Source organism: Solanum lycopersicum, chromosome 10 (assembly GCF_036512215.1).
Source record: "Solanum lycopersicum chromosome 10, SLM_r2.1".
Classification (NCBI taxonomy): domain Eukaryota; kingdom Viridiplantae; phylum Streptophyta; class Magnoliopsida; order Solanales; family Solanaceae; genus Solanum; species Solanum lycopersicum.
The window spans coordinates 57192767-57220665 of record NC_090809.1 but is presented as its reverse complement, the minus strand read 5'-3'; the positions used below and the strand labels follow the sequence as shown (position 1 = coordinate 57220665).

At 36.2% G+C, this 27899-nt stretch overlaps 2 protein-coding genes and 1 pseudogene across 4 annotated transcripts; 1 reads left to right on the top strand and 2 right to left on the bottom strand.

Moving 5' to 3' along the window:
- The first annotated feature begins 311 nt into the window (after window positions 1–311).
- Window positions 312–14586, top strand: LOC101254852 (probable galacturonosyltransferase 7). Of its 2 annotated transcripts, XM_004248963.5 has the most exons (10): window positions 312–755; window positions 1169–1200; window positions 1288–1344; window positions 1531–1590; window positions 6263–6311; window positions 6990–7036; window positions 7161–7711; window positions 8394–8751; window positions 8843–9376; window positions 13645–14586. In XM_004248963.5, the coding sequence occupies exons 1-10, from the start codon at window positions 623–625 to the stop codon at window positions 13906–13908; spliced, it is 2085 nt and encodes a 694-aa protein (XP_004249011.1). In that variant the 5' UTR covers window positions 312–622; the 3' UTR covers window positions 13909–14586. The 2 variants fall into 2 exon arrangements, with proteins under 2 accessions (XP_004249011.1, XP_010327695.1); XM_010329393.4 differs by lacking the exon at window positions 1288–1344 and having other exon boundaries at window positions 342–755.
- Window positions 14587–15114: 528 nt separating this feature from the next.
- On the bottom strand, window positions 15115–18795 carry LOC104644413 (probable disease resistance protein At4g27220; annotated as a pseudogene).
- A 526-nt stretch (window positions 18796–19321) lies between these two features.
- LOC101254433 (uncharacterized) lies at window positions 19322–26811 on the bottom strand. Of its 2 annotated transcripts, XM_069290519.1 has the most exons (8): window positions 26440–26619; window positions 25509–25751; window positions 25233–25418; window positions 21303–21443; window positions 20641–20749; window positions 20482–20543; window positions 19859–19962; window positions 19322–19674 (listed from the first exon to the last, which is right to left on the bottom strand). In XM_069290519.1, the coding sequence occupies exons 3-8, from the start codon at window positions 25323–25325 to the stop codon at window positions 19569–19571; spliced, it is 615 nt and encodes a 204-aa protein (XP_069146620.1). In that variant the 5' UTR covers window positions 25326–25418; window positions 25509–25751; window positions 26440–26619; the 3' UTR covers window positions 19322–19568. The 2 variants fall into 2 exon arrangements, with proteins under 2 accessions (XP_069146620.1, XP_004249010.1); XM_004248962.5 differs by lacking the exon at window positions 25509–25751 and having other exon boundaries at window positions 26440–26811.
- Window positions 26812–27899: the final 1088 nt, after the last annotated feature.

The window sequence follows — 27899 nt, the reverse complement described above, 5'->3', positions numbered from 1 at the left end:
ATGATTAAAATTAATTTTTATTCATATATAATAAATGTCAAATCTTCATATGAAAGTTTGTGTGTTTAATTCAATTAAAAATTTTAGATTCGTCACGGTTGATAACCGACCATTATTTGCAAATATTGGAACTCTACAAATAATGAATTACTAATAAGTGCGTAGGTTATTTAATATTTTCCAGTTTTATGCTCTTTTATAAGCAAAAGTTTATTTTTACACGTGACAAATTTAAAAAGAATTATTTTTTAATTTATTTTTATGAAATTTGGGGAGTAATTTATTTTCCAATCATATAAAGTTGAGGGACTATATTGGCATATCCAAAAAAGTACCAAAATAGTTAGTGACCCTCAGATCTTTACGCTTTGTTATTTGTTTTTTACTTTTTCCAATCAGATCGATCTCTACTTCTCGGCTCCACTCACCGGGCCTCGGCCGGACGATTTACTTTCGACGGCGCCGGACATACAGATTACCGGAAACGGACATTGTCGTGTTGTGTAGATTCGGAGCAAACGCTGTTTGGCAGTTGGGGAAAGGAGAACAAATCAAAGCGAATTGCGAAGGTGGAGAAGGCAAACGAGAGGAGAAGGAGGAGGATTAGGCAAGGGAGGAAGAGATGAAGGGTGGTATACTTCCGGCGAAGAGGCGATGGAAAGGTTTGGTGATTGCGGTGTTGGGTCTCGTTTTACTTTCATTGCTCGTGCCTCTAGTGTTTCTGCTTGGCCTCCATAACGGTTTTCACTCTTCGGGTAATAGTAATGAGCCCTGATTCTTCGCTTGTTCAATGCTAAAAACTTTTTTTCATTGCAATTTGGATCCATGATTGTTGTTTTGAACCTGCTCTCTTCTAATGCAAATCTGTAGTGCAATTAGGCAATCTCTATCCTTTTTTGGGCAAATTTCAAGTTTAAATCCTTTTTTCTATTATGTGGTAGGAAGAGCATTCAAGTTTAGCAACGCAGACAATAGCATGAATGGTTCCTGATCCCCATCGCCCCTGCCGAAAAGAGAATATTAATATGTATAAAGAGAAAAGAAGAAGAGAGATAGAAAAAATGTCATTATAGATTAGGAAGAAGACATATCTTCATGAAGCTTTATAGTTCTAGCCATTTTTTTAGAAGGTTTTGCTCTAACTTGATCTGGCATTTACTTTTTGCAGGATATACAACACCACAACAAAGTTCAGCTTCAGTAAGTAACCTGCAGCATTATAATGATACTGCTATTTAGTAACTACTTGTTGATTTTCTAAACTGGGGAACTCCTGATTGGAATCAGGTGGGACTTAGAATCTACGGTCGACATTATACTCCTAAGATTGAGAATCAGTCGGAGGTAATTTCTTCTCTATAAGCAACCTCATGAGCTGCCTTCATCATTGGTCATTTTGAAATTTTTAGCTAGTAGAAGAAAGTGGATATGCTAGGCAACATATTTTTGTTCATTGTTGCATTTTGTGTGTACACAAAGAGAAAAAGGTGGTCATGACGCATCTAACAGTTATCCGGTATCTTGTTGCAGGATGATGAGTCAACACATGTGGATGACCTAATGCAAAGATTGGAACCAACTCTTCCCAAGGTTCTTTTTTCAATTGTTTTCTGATTATGTTTGTTAAGAGTTTTACTTTTGCAATTTGAATAGACTGTTACTGACAGGGTGAATTGCTATGATGGATGTTTTACCTTGAGAATGCCCATACACATAAACTTACTAGTCAGGCTATTCTGGAAAGTTCTCCTTAAAATTGATTTTAACTGTGAATAGGTTACCATATCTTGTGATGAGTGTTATTACAACCTTCATATTGTTAATGGTGTGCCTCATGCTCTCCTTTTCAAATTAAATTCATCCTCATATTTGTTGGTCTTATTGGCTGCTATTTTTTCTATACAAAATTTGTTGTTGCAAATAAAAAGTATTTAAACTTGGAAACTCTCTGTGATGTATGACTGAAGATCAAACTGAGAAAGATAGGATACTAGATGTATTGAAGCATAAGAAGCAATAATCAAATCTTAAATCATGATTTCCCAATATCCGTTGTTACCTCAACTGATAAAGTAATTTTAATGGTCATATAAACAAAATGCTGTAATCATTAACTTAGTGAAGAAGAAGGATGGTTCTATGAGTATGTGACTGACTACTGATAGTTGAATAAGGTGATGATCAAGAAGGTTTAAGATCTATACATATAGGACTGCAGACTGCTTGATTTGTGCTAATCCTTGTTTGTTAAACTACTTGAGATATGCTATTAAACCTTTCAACAGATGCATGCCATTCTTTTTTCTTATTTCTCCCATTTTCTCAATATTATAACACTGATAATTAACTTAATTTTCAGACCTTCAATAATAACTAATAACAAAACTTCATATGTTGTCAATTAGTTGTACTTAACATGGCAACTGTAACTATCATACTAATGCAAATGCAACTTCCATGATTTAAGAAAGTGGTCCTGTCACTATTTTTTTCCTTTTCCATTCCACATAGTTTGCTGTTTGCATGTAGTACTAGATCTAGAGCTAATATTGAATCAAGTAGCAACCACATTCCATTTGTCATTCCATGGTAAGAACTGATGATTAAAACTTGTGTGGGTTGTCTAGTTTATAGTCGTTCCAGCACAAGCTAAAGACTAGTAAATATAGTTTTGTATCTGAAAAATGCATTGAGTATAAAGTTCATGTTTGGGAGGACGCACCGCACTGCTGCTTGAAATGCACAAATTTGCTGAAAATCTCCATGGTACTTTGTAGGAAACCTAAAATTATTCGCTACTAGTGTCTTCCAGTTTTAGGTGTAATTGGATGTATTTGTTGGAATATGAATGGAACAAAGAGAAGACAAGGATAAGTTGAAGGGAAAGAAAGATGTCATGTCACATCGTGGTTGGAGAAAAAGGATTTTGAAAGGACTGAAAATAATATATGTCTCATTTGGAGAACAAGTTTTTCCGCCATTCACCTAACCATTCGACCTGCTGATGATCCGAGAGAGTTAAAGCAATAACTTTTCATGTTATGAGTCTCCATATAGCATATATTGATGTCTTTTTCATGAAACTTCTATTGGAATATCATTTTATTGATTGAAGCTTATTTGATTTGAAAAATCCCCCCCTTTTTTTTTCTCTGAAGAGATTTGAAGATGCCCTCTTATTCCCTTTGATGCGGGGCACATATAGGAAGTGTGCAACCTTTTAATTCACTTGGAGCTAATTTTAAAGCAAAGCTTCTCAATATCACTCTTTTTGTACTACTTGACCCGTTGTATGAGCCGAAGATATTTTAATCTTCCAATTGCCAGTTTTATCAAAAGCAAAAAGCACAAAAAAGCTCTTAAGGTCTGTTGGTTCCTTAAGCGAAAACAAAGTGTGGGCTTTAATGTAAAAAAAGTGCAAAGGGAGAAAAAAATACAAATATATATTATTAGTCAAATTATAAGCATATATGACATACATGAAACGGAAATTGAATTTTTTTACAATAAAATGTAATATCAATTGCTTCATGTTGCCTCTTCAGAAGAGGCTCATTGGCAAGGGAAAGCATGTCCTTGATGATGACAGTGAAGCGCACATCAAATGAGGTGAAACGTCAACACGTTTTGAGTCTCGCTTCAGGGCTTAAGCACCCTCGAGAACCCAACTAATTACTGCCAGATATGTTTAGTGTCTGAAATCTTGGGGTACTAGATGTTGGCAGTTTAAATGATAGATCATGAGCATACATGTAAAGACGATAGATGCACAAATTCAATGTTTCACAATGATGGCCCCCAAGGCCTAGCTCGAGTGGCAAAAGGTGGAGGATTTGTGGCATAGGTCGCAGGTTCAAGCCCCACACCATGCAAAGCGAAACCTGGTATTTAAGTGGAGAAGGGTAGAGGGAAGGGCCCATTTGTTCCCCAAGTTTAGTCCCAGGCAGATTTCTCGGTTATTAAAAAAAAGTTTTATAATGATGTGATTTTGAACAATGTAGAGGATGTTTGCCTTTAGTTTGTTTTTTCTCTTTACAAAACTTGAAATTTTCAAGCAGTACCTGAGAATTTCAGACATGCAAGCTTTCCCTACATTTACATTCCCTTTTTTCACCATTGACATCAATCCTGATACCTTCAAATTTTAAGTCACAGGGAGTATTCTTGTCATTTTATGAACATATGAAAAGTAACACCACTAGGATTTTTTTTTTGAAATCAAACTAGGATCTTTTATTTGGTTCTACTTAGTTTCATTGTCGCTTGTTGTGCGGATTTTGTGCCAAGTGTATTGCAACAATAGTCTATATCATAGTAAAACTATTTCCAGGTGCCTTTCTTTAACTACTTGACTATCTGTTTTAACACTTCTCTTCTCTGGAATGATTTCGAAGGTAAACATTTCTCTATATAATTTTCAATCGGGATAAAAGATACTATAGAAGTTTCTTTTTGGCTCGACTCTTGTGATAATTCGTTTACATTTTGAACTTTGAAATACAAGGCTGTAATTTACTATATAGAGTTGAAACTACTTCACAAGCAATTTAAGACAAGCAATTTAAGACAAGAAGACATAAGATAAGCAATTATGGAGGAATCACGGATGAGAAGTTGCCAATGTGCTTATTATAGTAGCAAATAACGAAAAACTTAAAGAATAATGTTACAACCAATTCAGGCAACCATGCAAGTGAATGCTCTAGATTTATTGATGCTTTGTGTGGATAGATATTAGAAGTTTTAGTATCCTCTTGTTGAACTTGCATGTGATTTACCTATATAACACAATTGTTGACTCATGCATAGGTACTGATCTAACTAAGAAGCTTGCAGTTTCACATGAATAGACATTTGTAACAATATCATTTTCGTCAATCAGTATTCAACAGTTGCTCATTTGGGTCTTCTTACTCTAATTAGTTTGCTGTAGATGTTTGATCTTGCTTATCACCCATTTTGCTTTCTTATTTTACTTCATGATACCAATTCTTCACTTAAAAGTTCTAAAATACCACACCCAAGGGTGTGGCATAGTGGTCAATGAAGTGGGTTAAGAACCATGAGATCTCAAGCTCGAAATCTAGCAGAGACAAAAACAGTATGTGATTTTTCCCATCTGTCTTGGTGTCTTGGCCTTGGTGGACTGAGTTATATCTGGTACCTAACTCTAGTACTTGTTGTTGGTTAGAGGTGGCTGATATCCCGTGGAAATAGTCGAGGTACGCACAAGCTAGCCTAGACACCACGGTTATGAAAAAAATAAAAATACTGATCAGACCATACTATCAGATGAGGGAGGAGAAAAAGAAGATGAGTTTTATGCTTTATTAAAAAAGAAGAGAGAGAATGAAGCTTGATGTTAAAAATATCTATTATTGAGAAGCTTGAGACATGTGGACTACATTAGTTGTTCAATGTTCAAGCTTCTGTTGCTTGTCTCAATAATTTCAGCTTCTTTTTGAAAGAAAACTGACATAATTTAGACACGCAAAGGTAGTTCTCAATAATTTCAGCTTCTTTTTGAAAGAAAGCTGACATTATTGAGACACGGAAAGGTAGTTTGAACATTGAACAATTAAAGTAGTCCACACATCTCAAGCTTGTCAATAATTTCAGCTATGGTTGTCAAATGGGCAATTGGGTTGAAATTGAAAATATTAAAATGGGCTGAAATAGAATTTGGGTTGGGTCTTGACCCGCCCAAGTTTACTTGGGCTCAAATGGGTTAGGCTCAAATGGGCTGAAAACGGGTTGGGTCTTGACCCGATTAATCTCAATAATTTAACATATTGATATTTAATTTTTATAATCACAATTTGAATACCCGCTCAAGATTTTTTTTCAAAAAAGTAACAAATAGATAGATAAATCCTAAAAGATGTTAAACAGATAATAATTTATACCTTCAATATAGGAACATATGTTAATAAAAAGTTTTAAAACGGGTTGAAATTGGAGATTGAATTGGACTCAATTGAGAATTCTCTTCAAATTGGTTAGGCTTGAATGAGTTGAGATTGAATCCAATTCAAATTATCTTGAGCCCAACCCTTGAAATTCTGGGTGGGTTGAGCGGATTACCTGTGTTAAGTTTCATTTTTGACACCCCTAATTTCAGCTTTCGTTTATCACTAGTGTTTTTGATCTTGGAAGAAATCACATCTTACAGTTAAAATGGGTATAGGATACATCCTCCAAAGTTTCGGTCTTTACTTCACGTATAAGTTATTTGACTGATTTTTCTTCACCATTTTCTCAGGATTTTGGGGAAAATATTGTTGTCGGGAAAGCGGAGAACAAGACTGCTGGTAGGATATTCCAACTTAATTCTCTGAAGAGGAACATGTCTCTCGCTTTATAATGTGTAACTATGTCTATGCATGCTATATATTAAAAAAAAAATCGTAAATAGATGTAGACAAATTCTATAAATATGCACATTCACGTAGCAATCACGGTGTGTTTGGTATGACCAAAAATACTTTCCAGTTTTCCCATGTTTGGTTGGTAAATTTTTTGGAAAACAATATCCTTAAAAAATGAGGAAAATGACTTTCCTAGTGTAGATAGAGTTAACAAGTTCCATAAGTGGCATTCCACATTAATTGTCTCCTCTCCACCCTCCAACACACCCCATCTCGACCCCCATAGTGCTTGCCGATTATATATAATATGTTTGGGACAATACATTCTTCTTACTCGGCAAACACCAAAAATAAATAAGAAATTCATTTATCTTCCATGGAGAACATTTTCTTTCATACTAACACACCCTTTGGTGTTAAGCCTTCTCTTTTTATATGATCCTGTCTCTTTCCTTTTTAGTGGATGAAGCTAATAATTTAAGAGATTTGTTCAGACTAAATACAAACACATAATTTTGGAACAGAGGAAATAGTTGATTAGTTTGCATCAACCATGATTAACTAATCTTTAGATCTATTTAGATTTTTAAGCTATTCCTCTCTGCAATATTGTTTTTCCAGGATTTCCTTTGTTGGATGGATTGCCCAAAGAACGCTTAGGAGTAAATGTATGTAGATCTGCAACCTTATTTTTTTGCAATTCTCATCACAAAAATGAATTTTTACATGTTGTTTAATTCTTTTTGTCTCCATCTGATACAAAATAAGATGAACCTTTGATATGTGTAACAGAGCACAGGTGTTGGCGACTTAACCAAAAAAAGACACAGCACAGGTGTCGGTGACTTGGCAAATACAAAGCAGAGCACAGGTGCTGGTGACTTGGCAAAAGCAAAGCAGAGCACTGTTGTTGGTGACTTGGGAAAAAAAGAGCAGAGCAGAGATGTTGGTGACTTGGGAAAAACAAAGCACAGCACAGGTGTTGGTGACTTGGCAACAGCAAAGCAGAGCATAGGTGCTGGTGACTTGGGGAAAAAAAAGCAGAGCACCAATGTTGGTTCTACGCCTGGTGCCACTGAGAATATCAGAGACATTGATGAGGGTGAGAAATTATGTGAGCTAAAATTTGGGAGCTACTGTTTATGGCGTCGCAATCATAAGGAGAAAGTGAATGATTTCACTGTTAGAAAGATGAAAGACTTGTTGTATGTGGCTCGGGCATATTACCCTAGCATCGCGAAGCTTCCGGCCCTTGACAAGCTGTCGCATGAAATGAAGCAAAACATTCAAGACTTTGAGCGGGTGCTTAGTGTAACTACGGTGGACAAAGATCTTCCTCCTCTGTATGTACAAATAGATTCCTTGCAACAATTCAACAAAATAAATGTTTGGACTCAGTCTTATTTTTTAAATGATCATGTAGTGTCAAAATGTTTAATCTTATCTTTTTGTGATTAAGATTGTGAAATGTGTGTAGTAGATTGCTTTATATGTTATGGGAAGAGTCTTTGACCTCTGTTGTTGGTTATTGCTGTCTAGATGTTATGCCTTCATGCAATTTAGACTTAACCTCAGCTCAACTCAAATAGACCAGGAGTGAATTGTTTGATACTAGATTCAGAGTTCAACATTCCTCAGTATCCACTTATCAGGCTTGATTGTCTCCTTTCCTTCTTCTCCCATCTCTTTCCCTCTCTGTTATTCTCTTCCTTTAGTGATGCTAATAGAAGTATAGTGGTCACATACGAAGATCCCTAACATTCACCTCTTTGAATCAAATTACTTTTAGCCTGGCCTAGCTCGAACTCCAGTAGTTGAGCTTCACTTTTAATCTGCCTTCTAGTCTAATTACTTTTGTTGCATTTGTTTGTTAGCTTTAATCAGGCATAGGAGTATCTCAACGACTTGTTTCTTGTCTTTCACTTATTTCCTTTGCCTGTAGCTAGAAGAAATCTGTAAATTCATCTTTTCATTATATTCCGTAAACTTTTCACTGAAAAATTCATGCTTTTGCTTGTTCACCAGGATTGATCAGAAGCTACCTAAGATGGAATCTGTAATTGCTCAAGCAAAGGCATGCCACGTAGATTGCAGTAATGTAGACAAGAAATTCAGACAACTAGTAGATCTTACTGAAGATGAAGCTACTTTCCATATGAGACAGAGTGCCTTCCTCTACCAACTAGCTGTTCAAACCATGCCCAAGAGTCATCATTGCCTGTCAATGCGATTAACTGTAGAGTATTTTAGAGACCCTCCTCCTGATATTGATCAGTCATTGGTAGAGAGACTTTTGAATCCAGATCTTCGCCACTTCGTTATATTCTCCAGCAATGTGCTAGCATCGTCTGCTGTAATTAACTCCACCGTAACACATGCAAAAGTATGGTTTGTATATTCTCTCTTCAATTGCAATTTTTTTCTGCTGTCAACACTTAATCAGTTTTTCTGATCGTGTTTTCTTCTATATGCAGGAAAGTGAGAATCAAGTATTTCATGTGGTAACAGATAAACAGAATTACTTTGCCATGAAGTTATGGTTCTCGAGGAATAAGTATATGGAGGCGACAGTTGAGGTGTTGAATATTGAAGATCATAAGCTGGAAAATAATAAGGCATCAACGTCTATTCATCTTTCCTTGCCTGAAGAATATCGTGTCTCCTTCCACAAGGTTGATGGGCCGCCAACAACAGAATACCTGTCTGTTTTTTCGCATTCCCATTATCTTCTTCCTGAGATATTCCCTAGTTTGAAGAAAGTCGTTGTCTTGGATGATGACATTATTGTGCAAAGAGACTTGTCAGTCTTATGGGGCATCAATATGGACGGGAAAGTGAATGGTGCGGTTCAGTGCTGCTCAGTTAGACTGATTCAACTGCAGAAACTTTTTGCTGACAAGAGATTGGATGAAACATCTTGTGCTTGGATGTCTGGATTAAATGTTATTGATCTAGTGAGGTGGAGGGAACAAGATATTTCTGGAACATATCTGAAGTTGGTAACAGAGGTCAGTGACACTATCTTTTGATATACATTTATTGTTTTCAACAACTTTTGCCTGCAAGGTGTAAGGCAAAGGCTAGTAAAATATTTCCTTCTTTATCTTCATCTGTTGAGGTTAATACGGTTAGAAACTTAGCTTGTCATTGTTCTATTGCTCTATGTCTACTTTGAAATAATACCACAACATGACAAATCAATTTTTTGCAAGTAAAAGTGATTTCTATTTTACTTGCCCCCAAAATGATCAACAAATTGTTACTTTCTAGAGTGCTTCTCCATATTTTTAAGTTTTGTTGATTCCTCCCACAATGTAGTTGGGACTCTTAGTAAATTCATGTCCACAGTCCCATTGACAATCATAATTTCTAATATATCCACTTCTAGGGTGTGCCTGTAGCTTACACTAGGTGATTAAGGATACCGAAAAGGGTCATATTTGCCCTTGACTCTCTGAAAAAGATTATATTTACCCTCATACTTTTTGACATATTTGCCCTTGCTTTCTAACTTTGGACACATATTTACCTTTGAATTGTTAACTCTCATGCCCCCACCTTATGATCTTACTTGGCGCTATGTGGCACCTAAGTGGTTATATTTTTATCCCAATTAAAATTTTCTCCTAGTATGTTTCTTCTACCCGACCCAACTAATCCAATAAACCTATTTCCTAATATATACACACAGTTGAGTTAACTTTTCATCTTTCTATTGGCAAAGTCAAGTTATCCTCGGACTTAGCTGGAAAATCCAACAATTACAGAAGACATTCTTTGAAACCAGAAAAATAAAAATTGGACTTTAATTAACAAGTTCTATGTAAAATTAAAAAAAAATCGGGTTTAATTCACAAAAATGACTTCTTAAACCACCAAATAGGATAATTGCTCTACATATGCAACTTCACTATAACAACCCAAATCAAATTCAAAAAAAGAAAGTCAACTTTGATAGCTCAATAAAAAGAACAAATAGCATTGTAGCTTCACAGGAACCAAAAAAAGGGGAAGCTTGAAGCTTTAGGGAATGCCAAACCAATAGCCATTAGAAAAAATTCCATAGAGCTTCTTATGACACAATTATATGATCTTTGGAAGGAAACATGACATAATTACAGTACTTTAAAGTTAAAGAACAAAACATTTTTTTAAAAAATTTCCCATAATTTACCCAAGCCAAAACAATATACTTGCTTCATGACCCCTAAAAAACTAAAGAACACAGACTACATCAAATACGGAAGTCTGTTAGTTCTTTAAAGATTTTTTCCCATAATCTATCCTAGTCAAAACAATATCCTTCTTCATGACTCCAAAACAAACTTTTTTAAAAAAAGGAAGCTACATTAATTACAAAAAAATACATCAAATGTACGGTTGTTAGGGAGCAAATGGTCAAACTATGTCGGGTAACCATTAAGTTGGGTTGTCTTCAATAAAAGAAATCAAGTTGGCTCAAAGTCTAAGTATCACTTTATATATATGGAGATAGGACTTTGTCTGGCTACTGATATGGATTGCCCAACATACAATCACTTTGTTAAGAACTCGTGGATGTGTGTCAAAGATGGAGAGATAGTAAGGGACTTATCACTTAAGGGGGTGTTTGGTAACAAATAACTCTCTCTAAATAATTTGTAAGCTAATTTTTTTAGTACAAATATAAAACATAAAATTAAGAACATTAAATAAAGTGATTGAAATGATTTGAGGGATATTGTCTTTACATAGACTTACCCATGGTATTAATTATTAAATCCTATGTATTACTAATACCTCCAAATGGAAGGTATTTGTAATACATTCTCTAATACCATTTAGGGCGTATAGCTAATCCATGGATTAGCTATACATATGCTCAAATTCTTACTAAACATAGTACTGAATAATATCATACACAATATATGGACTATTTCTCCTAATACTCCCTACCAAACGACCCCTAAGCGTTACAAGGTTTATGAAAAAAGGTAGTTCGGCAACAATTTTTGGGAGGTCATGGTAATAACTTTGTTGGATCTTTTAGTAATATGTGATATCATTGCCGAGACTAGTCATTATAGGATAGCAACTATATCAAATAACTGAAATTAAACCTAGTAAATTTATCACAAGAGAGTTGCAATTAGAAAAATCTTTTTAATATGGACAACCCAACTACACACATTAAGATGATAAACACAGTAAAAATCCATATTTAGCAAAACAAGAGATGATTAACATATGAAACCCTTCAGGGTGGCCCAATAGTTTGGGCTTGGGACTTCCATGTTGGAGGTCTCAAATTCGAAACCTCTTGCCAGCAAAAGCATGGGGTTTACCTTCTGGGTCAAGCTCGTCGTACCGGGCTTGCCTATTGCAGATTTCCTCTCCCGTGTGGTTTACGAGCTATTACATAGGAGCGGGGGATTTATCTGTGCACCCAAAGTGTACTAGTTGTGGTTTCTTTTTTCATAAAAATAACATATTAAATATGCAACCATATACATATTAACAATATGACATGTTCAACATAAAAAATTCAACTACACAATGAGATAACTCAACAATTTTAAGAAATCCAACTATATAACTACTTAGAAACATGAGATGATTAACATCTAAAGAGTTCAACTACATAACTATTAATCAATATGACTACACAATGAGATAACTCAACAATTTCAAGAAATCCAACCATATAACTACTTAAAAAATGAGATGATTAACATCTAAAGAGCTCAACTACATAACTATTAATCAATATGAGATGATCAAGATCAACATATATATATTTGATAACTCTGGTGTCCGAACTGGCTTGCAGTGACAATTGAGGGCATCATATGGATGACATACATATGAGATCATCTTAGTCATACATATCTCATTTCTTGAGATGGATTTTCTCCCTCACAACATACTTCAATCCCATAACCCCCCGCCCCCGCCCCATTTGCCTGAGCAACAATCAGCTTCCCTCACTCAACCTTGCACACAGTGGAGGTACATTGGGTATCAGTTTTATTGGAGAGACAAGACTATAGTAAGTGCTCACTTAGCTTACGGGACAACATTCTCAACATTGTATTTATATCAAATGAGTCGCAACACGAGTTGGCAATACACTCAGTGCCATGCCAGCAGGCTAGCCTAGCCATTTGATACAACCAGTGGCAAATGTAGTACAACATAGGATGTGTAGAAGGGCGTGCACCATGAGTTTGAGTCCTACACCTAATATTTAATTGGAGAAGGGTAGAGTGGCAACCCCATTAATCATGAGTTTTAAACCCGGAAACAACTTATTTTTCAATTACAAGGAAAAGGAAATGAGCTAAAATTAAACAAATTTAGAAGACTTGCTTTGAATTTGAATGAAACTTGAAATCAGATATATATTTGGGTAAAGTTGTTTTCACAAGCCACACTGTGATCGGTGACCAAAGTAACACAATAATTATTTTTATACCCATTCTGGGTAATATGTTGACTTTTAATATTAATGTTATATATGTTTTTTTCCCTTTAATATGAATGGTGAATAATAGTATACCCAATACAAAAGTGGACAAAGAAAAAAGTCATTTGCGTGCGCTAGGAGACCTAAACAGAAATGATGGAAAACTACTATTGTGTTCATTATTGCTCTCTCAATACAAATATTCAAGATTATTTCATGTTGCTTCTTGTATGTGGTCTTCTACCTGCCTAAATAATGTAATTGTTGTCCTTTGAGCCCCCGTTCATTTTTATAGGAGTAGATTTTTATAGTCAGGGATTAATCCTTTCCAGTGCCACAAAATATGAGAAGCGTAAAAAGGTGGAAAAATACTTAACACATTCATTATTTTTCTCTCTATGTTAATGTTATGATGTTTTTGTGGGCATGTGAGCTGCCACCAACCTAGATAAAGACGTCCCATGTTTTGGGCCTCTTTTTTTTTTTGGGTGTGGATTTTTGGAGTCTACAAGCTATGGGCATCAAAGTCACAGCAATTTAACGTAACCCTTTTGAGCCCCACAAGCTATGGGCATCAAAGTCTACAGCAATTGAACGTAACCCTTTGAGCATTTGTTTTACACACTCAAGTTTTATGGTTAATGGGCAGGGCTTTGGGGGTTTTGGGTAGTGAGACTATGCTAGGTAATCTTATCTATGTAAATACAAATGACTCACGTGGCATTTCATGTTAGATTGTTTTAATGGACTAATACATTTTTTCTTGTCTCCATTTATCATCGTGCTATTTTTATATTGACTTACACTGTCACCTTTTTATTTAACTTGCAGATGAATTCAGAAGAGGCTGTTACATTGCGTGCAAGCTTGCTTACTTTTCAGGGTGAAGTTTACGCTCTTGATGATAAGTGGGTATTATCAGGACTGGGTTATAACTATGGAGTTGATATTGAATCTGTTAAGAATGCGAGAGTACTGCATTATAATGGTAACATGAAACCTTGGCTTGAGTTGGGCATCCGTGATTATACAGTTTCCTGGCGGACGTTCCTAAACCAGGAAAATCAGTTTTTAAGTGATTGCAATATTAACTAGTATATTATGGGCTAATACCTGCATTTGCTGCTGAAGTTTCATGAAGGTATGGGTGACAAAGTTTACACAAGTTTTCCTGTTTGTGATCTTGTGTAGAACCGTATCTGAGGTAGGGGTACTGAGTATAGTTTGGTGTGTATATCTCTATTGTTTGGTTAATGAAGGAAATTTGTTTAACCTCGAGGCAATGCAAGAGTGATGCATAATACTTGTCAGTGATGGATTGATAGTAAGGCATGGACAACTTTTAATGGGTTAGGCATACACCTTCATCAGCTATTTTTTGTTGGGAGCTGTTAGCATATGAGGAGATTGCCCGAAACTATCTCTGAAGAGCTGGATATCAACTTAGCCTCCTATGAATCTTGTATACATGCATACCCTGGGTTAAATATAGTTCTACTGAAATCAGGTGACGAGTACTTGGACCCTTGCCTCACCTGTGATGACCATCTTGGATCCGCTGTGATGTGTGATATTGCCATTGACACGTTCAGTGAATTCTTCCTTGTAGAATTGGGTCTTTTTTGAAATACATTCTTTCTTAGCATTGATCAGGCATCTCATTGTTTTTAACCTTTGCACTATAGCTACTGGAGACCTGCCATTGCTGCTAAAATATATTTAGTGTTAAACATAATACAATATTGTTTACCTTAATAACTTTTTTTTGACAAACAGCTTGACGTTTGTGCCTTTGCTATTTATAGTTTAAAGTTATATGCACTAATGATCTATCAGGTTATCTATAAAGGTAATTTCAGATGAATCTCATTGTTAACAATTGTAACTAACATGCAAAATTTACCAGGTTTTAAAAGTGTGTTGATTATGCTTTGTTAAGTTCAGGTACTTATGAAACTTGTAGCTGTAGCCTACTCGTTTGCCTTATAGGTGAGTTGAGTCAAAAAAGAAGGGTTGAACTGGATTTATATTCTTTCTTTTTTTCTTCTGCCCTCGATTGTTCCTGGCCGTGCTTGTGGAAGATAAAAGATACCTCGTAGAATTAGTTGAAGTGTTAACTCACAGGGCAATACTCTACAATAAATGACTTGGTTCATCCAACTAATAATTGTACTATTACTCAGAAAAAAGAAAAGCTCACGGAATAGGCTTGTCACCAATTCTTGACTTGGTGCGTTTTTTTTTTTAATTATTTAATTAAATGTTTCGAGTTCAAGGAAGATGCCTTTGGTAGGAAGTATTTTACCCCAAAGTGGAAACGAGCAAATTCAAATGCATATTTTGGTCCAAAGTAGAATTGAACAATCGCTTTATTAGATCAACAACTTTCATCTCATCGCCATTGTTCACACTTTCAAGACTCGGTGTACTCACAAATCAGATCCCTATTGGACAAACGTCTTCATTTCAGGGCAGTTAAGAATCCACACTACTCTGAGAAATGGGAAGTCATATTCATAAAGAAATGCCTCAGCTTTGGCAGATCGTAAAGGTACAACTCTTCCAACAGGGGAAAATAAAGGCTCATTAATCATGATTTCTTCTCCTTGTTGTTCCTCTTCCGTGATCACTTCTTCCATTGATATGCAGGCTACTATTTGTAGTAATCGGAGATTCAAAATGCCTCTGGCCACTGACAGAGACATCAAGTTTCTCAATTCCACAACACTATATACTTTCAATTGTACTAGTTTGCTGAAGTAGGCCACTGGAAGTTGATGAGAGCATAGAACACTTGTGCTGTTAGCTTTATCAATCAATAGAACTTCCAAGTTCGGACAACAAACCTGCAAATATATGAAATATACTAGTAATATTTTGCGATTTAGAGCTGATATATCATCGTTAGAACAGTGCTTCAGATAAAGGATCTTTAGTGCTCAAGTAATTATTCACGATGAAAAAAAGAGAGTAATTTTTTTTATAATGATCATGTAAAAAAGTAGAAGCAAACCTTTTCATGGAAAAGAGGATTCGAGTGAGTGATGGAGTTGTTGGCTGTAGGCCAGAAATTTTGGAACTGATGTAATCTGTTGAGCTTCATTTTCCGCAACTGAGGTAATTCAATGCCCTCAACATTGTCATTGCAAAAGTGTGTGAAGAATTCCAGAGATCGAAGTTCCAACTCATAAATTCGGGAACTTGATTACTTCATGTGTACTCCGAGAGATGTCAATAAATGTGTGACTAAATCACAATCATAGAAGCTGAGACATTTCACGTTCTGAAGTTTATTCATCTGCAACTCAGTCAATACATTATTAGAGCCCTTTCCGGTTGAATGTACAACTTCACTCTTCTTCAACATGTGGCAGATCCAGTCACCCAACAGGGCAGTCTCAGGTGACATTTAAAGCAATATTATTGTCGTAATCATCCATGTTTGAGGTCGCTCTGTAAGCTTCACCCACTGTAAGAGTGTACTGTGTAGATCAAATCTTCGAAACATTCACTTAGTGTCAGCACAGTCAATTTCGATAAGGATTCTACTTCAGTCAAGGTGGAGTAACTACAATGTTTAACTTTCATCATTTGTGGTTCCTCCAATCGAGTTAGTCTTGATAAGACCCCTGCTGAAATCCTTTTCGAGTGATTTATTCTCGTTCCAAAACTCTAACAGAATTAGATTCGTCAATTTTCCTATCTCCACTGGCAGCTCCTCTAACTGAGAATCTCGTATGCTGAGAATTTCTAAAGGGACAAATTCTCCAATGATGGATATGTCATCCAACCGTACACTACTCAGACACAGCGTTCTCAGACATGACAACCTCTGAATGGATGCTGGAAAAGACCAAATGGAGTCCGCATATCCACTCAGGCTTAAGACGTTGAGCTTACTCATGCCATCGAAAAAATTGTCCTGTAATTTGAATGGCTTTACAGAACAGAGTTTTAACATTAGAAGCTCCCAAACGATTGGGCTAGGAAGCTCATCAAATTTATTTGCAACAATTGACATGTGACTGAAATGCTCATATGGAGTTCTTCTTGGGAACTCTTCCGAATTCACATGGTGACTTACCATAAAGTTATGCTCTCCCTCAGACGCAATACTTATAGCCACATCACGAACCACATCATGCATTTTGACATAACTTTTGTTTGAACCTTGGGATAACAAGAAACAATCTTTCAATATTTCTAACAGATAACACGCCATATTTCTTGCATGTTCTAAATTACTGATTTCCATGCCTAGCTGCACTCCGTAACTAAGTAATTCTTCAGGACGGATATCACTATCTTCCCCGAACAAGGAACAAAGCAAAAAGAGGTACTTAGCTTCATTAATCATAGCTTAGCCTTAGAGGTTTATACACCTCTGTGAGAACTTCAGGGATATTTATTGTTACCGCACCATGTAATTGTTCAAGGGCACAGTCCCACGAACGCTTGGTTTTATGCTTTTTTAGTGCTCCTGCAACTGTAATAATTGCAAGCGGCGGACCATTGCATTCTTTGGCGACATCTTTTGCTACGTCAAGTAGAGAAAGATCGTCAATTGAATTACCAACTTTCTGACTGAAAAGGATCCAACTTCCATGATCTTCTGAACTCCCATTGCTTCACAAACAGATCGGAAATGCGTTGTGAATATCACTTTACACTGATGTTTTTTGTTGCTACCACTGGGAATTCCAAGTTTTTCTAGTTCAAGAGCCTTCCAAACATCATCCAACATTATAAGGATGCTGCTGTTTTGATCCATTAACCTTGAACACAGCCGATCTCCATCACTCCACAAATTATTCCCTTCTAATGTCAGCCCAACTTCTCTTGCAATTTCATCGTGAATTCTCTTGAAGTCCGGTTGTTGACTAACAGTTACCATTACAACGTCATTAAACAACCTTTCTTGGTTTCGCCTTTTGTCTTATTTTCTCAGTCATTGTTGTTTTACCAACACCGCCTATACCACTTATCCCAATCATACTCACCCCGTCAACGTCTCTCAAAGCATCCATCACTTCTTCCTCTTTCAATTTTCTAGACTCAAATTCCTCAGCATTGTTACAATCCATAACTTCAACTTCAACAGGATACGAGAAATCCACATAATTTCTGCCTTCAGTTTGAAGATCAATCACATTCAGTGCAATTTCCTTAGATTTCTTGCTCAGCAAGTAACGCGACTTCAAGTTTTGACATCAACCTCTTTCAACTATAGCTCTATATCGCAATACAGTAGCCACATCACTAGTAGCGCGCTGACCGAATGCTGGATTGTTGGTGCAACCTCGTGTGAGTTTCTCCGGGCAGCTTCTGCTCCTAGCTGCACTCCACTACTGATATTCTCTAGCGTCTCAAATTCGTTATTCAATGATGTAATATTTGCTTTTGATTAGATGTCATTTTTTGAGACACACAAAAGTAGACATAAACGGAAAAAGTGTAATATTTGCTTTTGAAATAAAAGTGGAGTCCCTGTGTTTTATTTATTTAGTTTGATTTGGGGTAAATTAGATATTTTAAAGTTAAATTATTATTAAATATAGACATTTGTCATTCTATTGAGGACGGATTAGAAAGCAAAGTAAGTCATATAAAGTCACGTAAAGGAAATATGTAATATTGAAGTGAAAATACAAGATTGTTTTTTACCCCTTTTTCTCATTAGTTAATGTTTGTTTTTATAAATAATAATCCTTATTAGTTACTACTGTATTTCCAATAGACAATAATAACTTACAAATCCTTCAGTATTTTCAAACGCATCTCCAGAAAAATATTCGTTACCAAAATCTTTTATAACGACATAAATGCAAGATGATTTGAGAAAATAAATCTAAGTAGAAATAGAGTCTCTCTATTTCAATTTTTTTTTGTCTTATTTACTATTTGGACGACCCAAAAAAACATAATCTTTTCAAATATTTTAAATTATTAATTATTGTGATTATTACTGTGTTGGTCATACATGGCTTGAAGCTGAGAAATGTAAACATGGTTTTGGGCACTAAACTACAAGAAAATGTCCTTTTTTCCCTTCTTCCCTTATTTTTAACTTGTAGAAGAAAAATAATTCAAATCACATCTTAATTATTTCACACTGGAAGACCTTCATCGATCAAACATCGTACTGATACACACACTATGCCAACCAAAACTTGAAAAACTAAAAAAATGACCCAACTGTTTCCTCTGATGAAATTTGAATCCATAATAACCTTCATTACAAATTATTGACTGCACATCCTTCGTCGTAGACGAGTCGAATCACTCGAGACCCACCTGTGTCATTCTAGCCCTGTTCCTACTCTTTCGCTCCTTCCCAGAACATGGTACGATTTAGGGATCCGCAAGTTCAAGAAATATGTGTAAATTCTACTGAACTTTTCAGAATCTGATTCTCAGATTGTACTTGACAATGTCAAATAAAAGAATTACCTTGCCAAATGCTCTAATATCATCCACCGATATCATATGAATGCAGTGCACACACTGGTTTTCCAATCAGAAAGAAATTTTTTTTAAAAAAGAGATACAAATCAAAGACATTATAAGTAGGACGTACAATAATTTGAAGTTACTTCACAGCTGGTTGCAGTTGTGGAGGTTAACATCACATTGTGCATGTATCATTGACGAAATTCCAAAATCAGGTAACAAGGGACTAAAATGTGAACCTGATATACTTACAAAAGTTTACAGGAATGGTATGGTAAAAATTATTGCACTATGGATGATTCCTTCTAATTAGAGATAAGGTTTGCCCCTGCCCGGAGTTGCAACATTTCTGTTCTTTTACTCCTCTCCATTACATCTACAAGCCAATTCACACTTTCCTTGATTCCTAACCTGCAATCAAGTAAGCGAAAACTTGTATTATTCAAGTGCGTTTCCGGGACTCTTAGATGAGAGTTTTTAAAACCATATTGAGTCAAACCTTCTGGGAAAATGGTTTTATGCAGTAGTCTTCTATATGACTAACATTGAGTAATATAGTTCTAACATCTGATACTGATAACGATGTATTACTCACCCATCATATGATGAAACAGCTAGAAAGGTATAAGCTCGCTCATCGAGTTTCTTGAGATCAAGATACCGGGCAACTTCTTCTGCTGATACAGCATCTGCAAGGTCCTGCTTTAACAAATCGACGTGCATAAGCAAATGAATAATCAAAACAAGCACACAAAGTTAATGTCATCTGTCAACTATCACTTTTTCCATCTGGAAAGGCGGACTTTCACCATATAAGCAGAACAAAAAAAGGTTAATGTCATCTGTCAACTATCACTTTCTCCATCTGGAAAGGCGGGCTTTCCGCCATATAAGCCGAACAGAAATAAAGGAATCATGGGAATATCTATAGCACTGGAGCTAGTATGTGCTTGGTCACATATTTGGAATCCAGTTTTTCTTTTTTGACGAAGGCACATGTAGAAGAGAATCCCTTTTGACAATGATAAAACAAGAAACATAATGACAACATCTAGTCTTGGCAAATAAAGTACAAAGACTATTAGATCCAGAGATTATACAAATAAAACTATCATTGACAAATGTAGAGGAGGAAGAGACAAAAGGATGTGCTCTGTTCAGTCATTACATCCATGAAAAAGAACCTCTTGTGTAGAAGAAACTGTTTTGTGCCTTTACCTGCTTGTTTGCTAATATCAGAAGTGGGGCTCCTTGCAGATCCTCATGCCGGAGAACTTTTTCTGCCAGTTATTGAAGTAAAAAAGTAAACAAAGTATGATTCCCATTAATCATGAACTAGAAAAAAGTTTGAACACATGACTAACCAACAGTACATACCAAGTGCAGATTTAGAATCCTCAAAGCGTGACGGACTAGCAGCATCAACAACATATATCACAGCATGTGCCTCTTCATAATACTTCTCCCAGATTGAGCGAAGACCAGGCTAAGTGTATAAATGGTCTCATGTTAGTCAGAGAAATTTAAATGAACTGTCTAAAACCAGCTGAAAGATTTAAAAAAAAGTATCTTGCTGTCAGAGAACTAACACCCCTATCTGCTGACTAAGCTCTAGTGAGAAAACGCAAGAATATTGTATAATCCCTCCATCAATTATTACAAAGGTCATGCCTACGAAAACTGTCCAATATAAGGTAGAAAATTATCAAAATACATCTTGAGTTCGAGAACTGTACTATATAAGGAAGAGAATTATCAAAATACATCTAAATTTTGGAAATATACTTCCTAAACAAGAGTAGTAGATGACCATCATAAGTTGCACAATATACACCAAAATCACGCAACTGCAATAACAACAAAATGCACTTCATCATCAAACTTGGAAGTACAAAACAGATGCCTGATGTCCAGCATTTCTACCTTGTCTTTTGTCATACATAATACATTTATTGGCTGCTGCATTTATTTACAGACACTTAACGGTTCTAAAATGGAAATTTAATCATCTCAGAGGTCACAGTTAGCAAAGTTCATACCTGACCTCCTAAATCCCAAAATACAAGCTTCGTATTTGATGCTTCAACACGACCAATATTGAGCCCCACAGTTGGAACAATACGATCTGGTGGAAGGCCTTCCAAGTTTGAGTATTGTGACTTTATTTTCTCTAACAATGTCTAGAAATTTCATAATAGAAAGAAGGATGAGAAAGAAACCTTTCAAGACTAGACTTTGTTAATATATCTACAATGGTTAAAGCATGTAAAATTCACACGCACAGACACATGCACACCCAAATAAAGGAAAAGAGAAATTACAAAGAATTAAAAAATTAAAAGCAAATAAAAAAGAGTAACAAAGCAATTCAGATCAGTGGCATGTTAAAAAATAAAGATGCAATGCAGATCAGCGTTCACAGGAAACCAATACCAGGGACAACTTTATTCTAACAAGTATGGAGGACAAGAATGGGAGCATTGGAGCAACAGTAAAGTTGTCTACATCACACCTCTTGGAGTGCGTGCCTTCCCTGGACCCTGCATAAACCCGGGATGCTTTGTGCACCGGGCTGCGCTTTTTGAGTATGAAGGACAACTTTTCATCTTTTCAAGTAACCTAAATTGGACTTCACTCGTATATCCACATTCCCTTCTAGCTCTAGTACTGTTATATTGCAGTCTACTCCCATATCCTAATTTCTGTTTACAAGTAATCAAAGATATTATATAGGCTTGCAGCCTTGCACTAAGCCAGAGCGAGAAGACATAACTACAGATTCTGCAGATCCCCTACTGTATCTAAAATTGCATGATGTGCATCAACATCCACTACAATAACCAGGTTTCACCAAAAAGCTAGAGAAAAAAAACATCTCTGTTTAAAGCTATGTAAACTTCTCCTATGGCTTCAAAAATTCTATCATTTCTTTTGAGCCAAACAATCCACCAAATGGCTAGAGGATGGTATTCCAGGTCTTGTGTGATTTCTTGCACGACCCTTCTTTGTCCACATCGCAGTAGCTCCATAGTGGATTTTGGCATGGTCCTGGACATGCCAAAAATTTCCAGAAACATGCTCCACAGCTGAAAATTACTCTACAATGCAAAACATGGTGGCAACATATTCAAAGTGCTCCACACATGGGCACCTACTACAAAAAAGCTGAAATCCCCTCTTTTGGAGGTTGGAATGAGTGAGTGTCTTCCTAGCCTTAATCCAAGAGAAGAAAAACACCATCAAGAAACCTTGTTCAGCAAAATCTTGTTTCAAGGCCAAAAGACCCTGTCATTAGCCTTGCTAAACCAAATCTTCTTCCAAAGCCAAAGACCCTGTTGTTATTCCTGTATCCTCTTCTTCACAAAGGATATGGACTAATTTTTTCCTTTTATTTTTGTCTTGCTTCCTATGTTTAAGAACGTGCTCCATCAGTAGATGCGTGCATGATTCTAGATATCTAATTTTCAAATAACCTAGGGTTTCACTCAAGATTCTGGTAGTGATTTTTCTATATTCTTGCAGTCTTGTTTGACCTTATCTTGCTGCAAATCAGTGTCCAACTTAAGAAAAGAATTTTAAGATTCGTTTACTAGTGTTGTTTCTCCTATTGATGATCCATCAAGAAGGTAACTGCCCAACTTGACAGTTTAATTTTATCACATAACAACACTTGGTTTGAATTTACAAGCAGAATTCTGCTCAGAGAAGTTACCAAAATCGGATTAACATTTACTCCATCTAAGGAGGTTCATCAGCAGCAATTTCACAAGGTCGTTACTTTCTAATAAATTTATATGAATTTCATCAGTATTATGGAAACTACCAAAGATTACATAAAGGAAATCCACTTCATGTGACTCCATAACTTCCCCAAAACTATTGATTCTGGTCAAGATGTGAAGTTCGCTAGTTACTGTAGAGAGGACATTTTGGCATTTCAGAGCACTAAGCTATAACCCTCAGCTTTTTTTCACCTTCAAACTCATGGCCAAACTTAGGTTGTACTCAAAGTTTAGTGGATCTACTCTGTTATGTGTCATCTTGTTGGAGACAAACTGCTTGGGACCTAGTTCTGCCTACGTCAACTTTGGATACAATAGCTCCGTCTAGTGTTGACCAAACCACCGGTTCCAGTCCTTTTGAAATTGAGATGGGCATGAAACCAAGGAAACCTATTTCCTTAGTTCCTTCAACATCCTCAGCTCCGACAGGAAAGCGTTTGCTGAGCATAGCTCATCAAATTCATACTAACAAACAACCCAGGGTTATCTGTCGTAATGCAGATTACAAATGTTGTGCAGCTCTACATTGACGATGAGAAGACTTTCAAGCAGGGGACTTAAATTATTGTTAAGTGCCACAAAAAATTCTCAACCCACACTAAAAGAAGCTTCATTATACAATGCTGGACAATTAGAAGTTCTCCACACACATGAATTAGCAATGTCTTCAACATAGACAGTCTATTGTGGAAATGTTAATAAGATAGATGTGATTGTTGCTTCTACTGTTCAGGAGGAAACTGAACACATTTACTCATTTAGTGATGACCCTGTTCAAGGAGAAGGATGTCTGCTGAAGTCTGAAGAATTCTATTGAATAACAATAAACCTGGTGTAATCCCACAGGTGAAGTCTCCACCAAGGGAGGGTAGAGTGTAGAGTGTATGCAGATCCTACCCCTATCTTGTGGAGATAGAGAGGTTGTTCACAAGAACAAGCAAGAGATGATACAAATATTAATCCAAAAAAGTGAAGAAAATATTACAAATGAAATGAAATCCAAATTTACAGACAAGCTTCAATAACTGAATCTACCTTGGGGCTCGTCAAAAGTTGGTGCAAACTTTTTTTTTTTATAACCGTGGTGTTGGGCTAGCTTGCGCACACCTCGACTAGTTCCACGGAATACTTGCCACCTCACTCTAGCAACAAATACTAGGTGACCCTGCCCACCCCGGCTAGAACATGTGAGAAAAAATCATCTAGTGTTTTGTCTCTATTGAGAATTAAATTTGAGACCTCATGGTGCTCAACCCACTTAATTGACCACTGGGCCACACCCTTGGGTGTTAAAAAAAAAGGTTGGTGGTTACTTCTAGTCTGTTCTTCAGCTTTTTTTCCCACAGAAGCCATGTTAACCTTTGTGTTTGGCACAGTGATACTGTGATCTCAGAGAAGCTTCAAGTGATTACTTTTACTCGCTCTCGCTCTCCTTTCTTCTTTCTTTCTCCACTTTCTTCTCGATCCTATATTGTAAAGATATGACACCTGGGCCTAAACCACAAAATCTAGCTCATAAGGGGAGGATTGTCCAAGTCCATATAAGCTGACCGGTCCATTTCCTTACCAAATGGGACTTTGACCAACTCTTTACTTATTGACTGTTGTTTTTGCATTTCCTTACATGCCGCCCAGAGTCTGTCCAGCCACGAAACAGTAAGAGAACACAACAATTACCTCAGCTTCCATCCATATATTAGCCATTTCACCTCTCCCTCTCATATGTTACATATCAACTTAAAGGAAGTTGTGTTCTTAAGTATTTCTAGATCTGTAAGTGTTGTATTAGTGCTTAACTTTAAAGATCACTGTGATATAAAGTAAGACAGCTAAACGATGACTCACAAGAAATACATTTAATTTTGAGTTGGACCACTAGCCCTCAAAAGACCACTTCTAATTCCAAAACCTACTGCTGGTCTAAAACCCACTGCAAAACTGATTTAAGACAATCGAAGGTACCATATAATGCTTCAAAACCCCCATGTTTCATATGAAGCACATAAAAATAGTCATTTTATTAGACAATGATTAAGAATGTATTGCTACAAAGTCAATGGTTTTGACAATTCAAATGATCATTTAGAATATAGGGTTTATTGCAAACAACCTCCCTACCTTTTCAACATAAAACATTGCACAAAGTTATAAATAAAGTTTGAAGGAAGAAAATAGTTGATGATGTACCGTTTTCCCAGCTTTGTCAATCCCAAGAATAAGGACATGAAACTCTGTCTTGCTAAACATGTATTTATATAGTCCATAAAACAATGAAAACATCTCTATCTTCTTCCGTTTCCTCTATGATTCACCACAGATTGCAACAGGCTATATGGTGATTTGTTCTCTAGTCATCACTCACCCGAATGAAACCTGAATGGAAAGGACTTGTTACCATCTCCACGCAAATCAAAAGAAGCATGTCAACAAACTAAAATCTTATACTAAAGTGAATGAACATACTTATAATTGAGAAAGGATGCCCCTAACAATCATGTTGTTCGCTTGGCACGTAGAAATACAATTGAAGCCCCAATATCAGTATTGAGGAGCTCTACTGACTCAGCTGGTAGCCGGAAAACCCCGTTCGCATCTCAATATACAAATGCTTTCTAATGACATATGCTGCTTGAATCCTCAAAAATGTTTCGCAACCATACCAGATCCTCAAAGTAATGCAATACTTTTGGAGGAACCCACATACACCTGGCAGCATTTTGGAGAATTCAAGCAACATAGCTAATAGCTGGTATCCCAACTCCTTTCCAAAAGTTACTAATTAACTATAACTACTAGCGAAGCGAGAATTATTCTCCTTCCATCCCACCAACTGCATATCATGCAGCCCCAACTATCTAGGATCAGCGGCAATATATGGAATTGGGATAACAGTACTAGTGAATCCACCCCACCACAAAAATAACGAATAATATTATTAGTAGAATTGTGTCATTTATATTGGAGAATATAGAGTAATAAAGTTTAGTCCATCAATCAATACTGTATCCGCCTGAATTTTATGTACATCATTAGCATTTCCATTGAAGTATGATAATTAAAAAAAATTAACAAATAGAACAAAATAACCCCAACTTGTCTGGAACAGAGGAACAATTGTCATTGTTGCATGTAGATCAAAATGGAACAGTATTCAGTTTTGTCAATTAACTTAAATAAGAACTTAAGATTTTTTTAAAAAAATTGAAAAATGCTAAGAATTGCAATCCAATTAATAAAAGGAAATCTACCGATTTTCAGCTTCTGATCATGATTTTGAGCTCGAACTACAACAAATAACGCTAATTCTTTTGTGATCCGATATTGGAAATTGCAAATACGAAGAAAAAAAAAAGTAACTACTCATCAGTGATCCGAAAAGGAGGAGAAACTGAACCTGATTCAGAGAGGGCAGCGGCAGAACTAAATGTTGGTAGCGGTGATTGTGCAGTGGTGTTCCGCTGTGCACGGTGGTAGAAGCGACGGAGCGTGGAGGAGGAGAGGAGAGAGGGGGGACGGGTAAACTGTTATATGAATACAGATCCACCGAGATTTTAATTTAAAACATAGTTTATTCACACAAAATCAACCTTTAATCAAATATTAATATCGAGAAAATGATCAATTGATGGGTAAATATTTGACATAATATATAACACAAAAGACATAAAATTACTTATTTTGAATTTTTACAAAAACACTTTAATTTTGACACTATCCTATAATTCACGAAACTATCTAAATTTACAATAAAAATACTATTTTAATTAATTTTAACACCACTCGTATTGTCACGGCATATAGGCGCGTGAAGCACTATTGATAAAGCTTCATACCATAAAATTGTCATTTGACACTTCCAGTTTTTTTTATTGAAAAAAAAAAAGATAAAAACTCATATATTAATTATTATTTTTAAACTTTATTAAGAATAGTTTTAAATTTTTCAAATCTTCTTTCTCATCTTCTCTACCATCATTAGTTTATCCATGTTTCTTGAGTGTCACGACCCAAATCCGGGCCGCGACTGGCACCCACACTTACCCTCCTATGTGAGCGAACCAACCAATCTAAACCTTAACATTTCAATATAAACAGAAAGTAATGCGGAAGACTTAAACTCATTAAATAAAGACCAATTCATTAACTTCTAAAATTCAACATCTATTATTCCCCAAAATCTGGAAGTCATCACCACAAGAACATCTATGATCAAAGTACTAAATTAAGAGTATTCTAAAAAGCTAAAACAAATAAGGCTAGTCCATGCCGGAAGTTCAAGGCATCAAGACATGAAGGAGAAGATCCAGTCCAAGCTAGAAGCGTTAGCTCACCCTGAAGATCCGGTGTGACGAAGACTGGCTAGAATTACTGTTGAGTCGAAGACGACGGCACGTTTGCTGCACTCCACAAATAAACAAGAAGAAAACATAAAAGTAGGGGTCAGTACAAAACACGGGTACTGAGTAGATATCATCGGCCAACTCAAAATAGAAATCAATATATACCAATAATATCATAAAATCCACCATGATACTCAACATGTAGCAACAACAAGTACTATATCATTAACAATTACCGTCAAGTTCACACATGAGGACTCAAGCCTCAATACCATACTCATTTGGGAATTATGTTCATTAGATCGAGTATATTAACATCTTTCAAGATTCATTATAATTAATCCTCTTGTGTCGGTACGTGACACTCCGATCCCTCATATTCATTAATCCTCTTGTGTCGGTACGTGACACTCCGATCCCCTAAATCTACTGTCGGTTCGTGACACCCGATCCCCTAAATCTACGTGTCGGTTCGTGACACCCGTCCCACTAATACTATGTGTCGAAACGTGAC